This window comes from Pyrgilauda ruficollis, unplaced genomic scaffold (assembly GCF_017590135.1).
Source record: "Pyrgilauda ruficollis isolate IOZ18807 unplaced genomic scaffold, ASM1759013v1 scaffold339, whole genome shotgun sequence".
NCBI classification, from domain to species: Eukaryota; Metazoa; Chordata; class Aves; order Passeriformes; family Passeridae; genus Pyrgilauda; species Pyrgilauda ruficollis.
In genome coordinates, this window is record NW_024524811.1 from 7,617 (window position 1) to 11,970 (window position 4,354).

The 4,354-nt window shown below is 52.1% G+C and overlaps 1 protein-coding gene across 1 annotated transcript; it reads left to right on the top strand.

Moving 5' to 3' along the window:
* Nucleotides 1-2,583: 2,583 nt before the first annotated feature.
* Nucleotides 2,584-4,141, top strand: LOC121357476 (translation initiation factor IF-2-like). The gene is made up of 2 exons (XM_041474749.1): nucleotides 2,584-3,534; nucleotides 3,948-4,141. Exons 1-2 carry the CDS (start codon nucleotides 2,584-2,586, stop codon nucleotides 4,107-4,109), a joined length of 1,113 nt encoding a protein of 370 aa, XP_041330683.1. The 3' UTR covers nucleotides 4,110-4,141.
* The last annotated feature ends 213 nt before the right edge of the window (nucleotides 4,142-4,354 follow it).

Consider the following 4,354-nt stretch of genomic DNA (forward strand, 5'->3'; position numbering starts at 1 on the left):
GTATTTGCAAAGTGTTTGCATGTCAAAGGGTCAGATGACAAGTGTGAGCATAGTATCAAGAACAGAAAAACAAAAAGGAATTTAATAAGCCTTAACTATCTTAACTTTTGTCAAGTATTATCCACAACACAGCCTCACTCTAATACATTTTCACAGATCAGTGACTTATGTTAGTAGGTATTTCTTGCATTATATAATTCAGTTATAAGCTTTAACATACAAAAGTTAGAAGTTCTTCTCCTATATGTTTGCTATAATTTTTCTTGAGCATAAGTTAGTCCCTCCCTGGGTAAAAGTCATGTTGATGCAATTTGTGAGTGGTGTTCACAGCTGCTTCTGAGTCTCTGTCATGATTTCATAAGGAACAGTAAGTCAAAAATGTAAGAATGGGCAAATCTTACTCAGCCCTGCAAGGCACATCTGCAGTGCTGTGTCCAGTCCTGGGCTCCTCAGCACAGGAGGGACAGGGAGCTCCTGGACTGTGTTCAGTGGAGGATGCAGAGATGATTTAGGGCCTGGAGCATCTCTGGCAGGGAAAGGCTGAGGGAGCTGGAGCTGTCCAGCCTCCAGAGGAGCCCCAGCTGAGAGGGGCCCTCAGCCCTGGGTGTCCCTGTGTGCAGGGAGGGCTCCGAGCAGGGCCCAGGCTCTGGGTGGCCCAGAAATGGCATTAGAGGAACGGGCAGGGACTGATCCCAGGAGGTTCCACCTGGGCAGGAGGCAGAACTTCTGTCCTGGGCAGTGACCGAGGACTGAACAGATTGTCCAGAGAGGGTGTGGAGTCTCCTCACTGAGGATATTCCAGAACCATTTGGATACAATCCTGTGCCCTGTGCTCTGGGACGGCCCTGTGGAACAGGGAGGTGGGACAAGATGACGCACTGGTCCCTTTCAGCCTTATGCTTTTTTCTGGGATTCCTCGATCTTCCCCAGCATATCTAAGTCAGGAAAAGGGATGCATTCAGGACAACAAAGTGAAGAGAGCTGCACAGACCCCAGAAGACAGAGGCATCAATGGAACTCCACAGGAACTTAGAATTCTGTGGTGCTTCCCTGTATTGAAAATATGCAGCAGTTAGCCAGTTTTCAGGAAGAATTTCTTCACAGAAAGGGTGATTGTGTCAGAACCCAGGACATCCCTCTGGGTGCCCTGGATGGCTCAAAACCCTGGTAGGGGCTTGGAGACCCTGGCAGGAAGCCAAAGACACTTGGGATTTCAATCTTAACCCATGGAGCAAATTACCAACCTTCTATGAAGAATTACAAGTCACAAAAGTTTAAGTGGCATAACAGTAGTTGTCACAGGGTGAAAAGTAGAATTTTGGGATTTTTAGAACAGGGGTTTGGAGTCCCAAGATGGAGGAATTTGGGCGTTCCCTGTCCTTCTTCCTTCTTCTTTCTAGCCTCCATCTTCTTGGTGATGGTGGCACATTTAGATTGGTCTAGAGTAGAAGTAGACAGTCTAACATAGGTGATAGGTATTGGAAAATAGCTGTAAATAAAGTTCACGTAGTTTTCAGTATAAAGAGATAGCACTGCCTCAGGGCAGTGCAGTGTGCCCTTGACAGATCAGACCTCTGCGGGTGTGAGAGAAAATATTTTAAATAACAGATAATAAACAACCTTGTGAACACAAGCCAAAGAATGCCGACTCTTTCTTCGGCCGTCGGGCTGGGAAAAAAGGACTCTTGGGTCATCTGGACAGCAGGAAACTCGACAATTGGAGGCACTGCTGGGATCTGGTCAGAGAAGGATCCAGCCAGAGACCCAGACCACTGAACAGCCCGGGAAGAGGCACACCACGGAGGAAAAATTCCAGAGCAGACAACTTGACCTCTGCCAAGCCAACTTGCTTCAAAATTGACCCGGAAGGAGGACGACCAATGGGCCCTGGACATTCTGCACCAGTGAGCTGCTGGCCGGTTCTCAGGTTTTCTTGCTTTCAGGATGACCCGAGAGTCCTTTTTTCCCAGCCTGGTGGTTGAAGAAAGAGCCAGGATTCTTTGGCTCATGTTCACAAGGTTGTTTATTATCTATTATCCAAAATATTTTCTCTCACACCCACAGACGTCTAATCTGCAGGCCTGTCAAGGGCACATTGCCCACCCCTGGACTGGTGTCTAAATTTTATACTATGAGTTACATATACTTTATCATTATTTTCCAATACCTATTTTCTATGCCAGACTGTCTACTTCTACTTTAGGCCAATCTAAATGTGCCACTGTCACCAAGAAGATGGAGGCTAGGAAGAAGAAGGAAGAAAGACAGGACAACACCCAAGTCCCTCCATCTTGCCTCCTAGACCCCTATAGAAAAATCTTCAAAATTCTACTTTTCACCCTGTGAAAACTAGTGTTATGCTACTTAAACTTTTGCGACTTGTAATTCTTCATACAAAGTTGGTAATTTGCTCCATGGGTTAAGATTGAAATCCCAAGTGTCTTCGGATTCCTGCCAGGGTCTCCAAGCCCCTACCAGGGGCACAAGCCATCCAGGGCACCCAGAGGGATGTCCTGGGTTCCAATAGCCAGTGACCAGGAAAACCCCGGACCGGCTTTGAAAGTGACTTAGCTTTTGGTAAGAATGGTCAAAATTGGGAACACTGAGAACATGTGGAAAGCTTATTCCCAGGAACAACTCAGGGAGATTAATGGACACTTTGATCATTTACCAACAGGGAAAGATAAAACGGCCTTGAGACTTTTGGCTCAGGCGGGAACAATGCTGGAGGCGATTTCGCGGAATGCCGCGGGGGCTACCTACCATCAGCAGGCAGCACAAATGACTACCACTACTCAGGGCGGGAGGGAATCGCCTTGCCATCCGCAGGCGAGGGTTACTCCTAGCAAGTCAGGAAGAGCACAAACGACTCCCACCAAAAGGGGGTATGGGGGGTCGTCATCACCCTTAGGGTCTCCGCAGACACCTCTGCCGGTCCCAAGAAAGCTATCGGGGCGGGGGGCGGAGGAAGTTGCGGGATCAGAGGGGGATCTGCCTTTCGACCATGCCGAGGCAGTGACAGGCGGTCATCAGCCGCCCGAGGAGAGAGTGCCGGGCGGCCAACAGCAGCCCGGGCGGGGCGCAGCAGCCCCGGGGGCGCCGGAGGTGCCGCAATGGCACCGGGCAGCCGGCAGCAGCCCAGGAGGCCGCAGCGCCGCCCGGGGGGGCCACGGGGGCGGCGCTGACGCGCGCGGTGGCGAGGGCGCGCGCGATGACGGCGGCGGGCGGCGCCCAGCCGTCCGGAGAGTGCTCGGCGGGGCCGGGCCGGGCGGAGAGGAGAGGAGCGCGGGGACGCGGGAGCGGACTACGCTAAAGTGGCGGCATGCGCGGTGCCGCCGCGGCGGACGCGCGTTGATGACGCAAAACCCGGAAGTCAGAGCGAGGAAGGCTTTTTCCCGTTTCCGGAACGCGGCAGGGGCCCCGGCGGTGCGGGAGATGCTCCCGCCGAGAGCGAGTGTTGCCACGGAGCCGGGGGGGCGAGCCCAGGCGGAGACCCAGGCGGAGCGGACCCCAACCGAGATCGAGGCTGCGCGGGTCCGGGCGGGGCGGGTGTCAATCCCGGGGAAGAAGGAGGCGTTCCCGAGGGCGCGGCTGCGTAGGAGCCCGTGCAGGCGGGGCGCGGCCAGGGCAGGCGCGTTCTTTTCCACACCCCCGAGATGATGCGGGCGGAGGCTGTTCCGAGCGGGTCGAGACAGAGCGTGGTGAGGGCAGAGACGGCCACACCCCCGTGGTGACACAGGCAGGCGCGGGGCGTGGTCAGGGCAGAGCGGGTCTCCAAGGCACCGCCCTGTCGCGGTTGCCAGGCAACCACAGCAGCCAGCACATCGCAGCAATCCAAGCAGGCGTTTGGGGAAAAAAAAAAAAAAAACACGTCAGGAAACTTCTTCAAGGGCAAGATGGAAGATTTCTGAGAACATCCCACAGTGCTTTATGCAGTTTTTTAACAGGTCAACTCCACAGAAAATGCAGCAGATGAGGCATTTCACCCAGCTCTTTCACAGGCCAGTTCCACAGAAGTGATGGCAACAGCATTTGCTGGAGGGCCGTGCTTCAGATGCAGAAGACATAGACATATGGAAAAAGAACTGTCCAGAATCTTCATCAAATAAGTGAGAAAGCAGCATGTCTTTGCCCAAGATGCAGAAAGAAAAAAAAAAAAAAAGAAAGAGAACCCCATGCAAATCAATGTAATTCCAAATATGATGTAGATGGAAATCTTCTATTGTGAAAAATGCTTCCCAGGGAGACAAAATGTCATGTAAAGATGAAAGTATTAGTAATGATTCAATTACCCAAGGTGTCTCAGAAGACAGAGCATTTTGGAAATGTCAATCAGATCCTGTTTGTGGGGTCA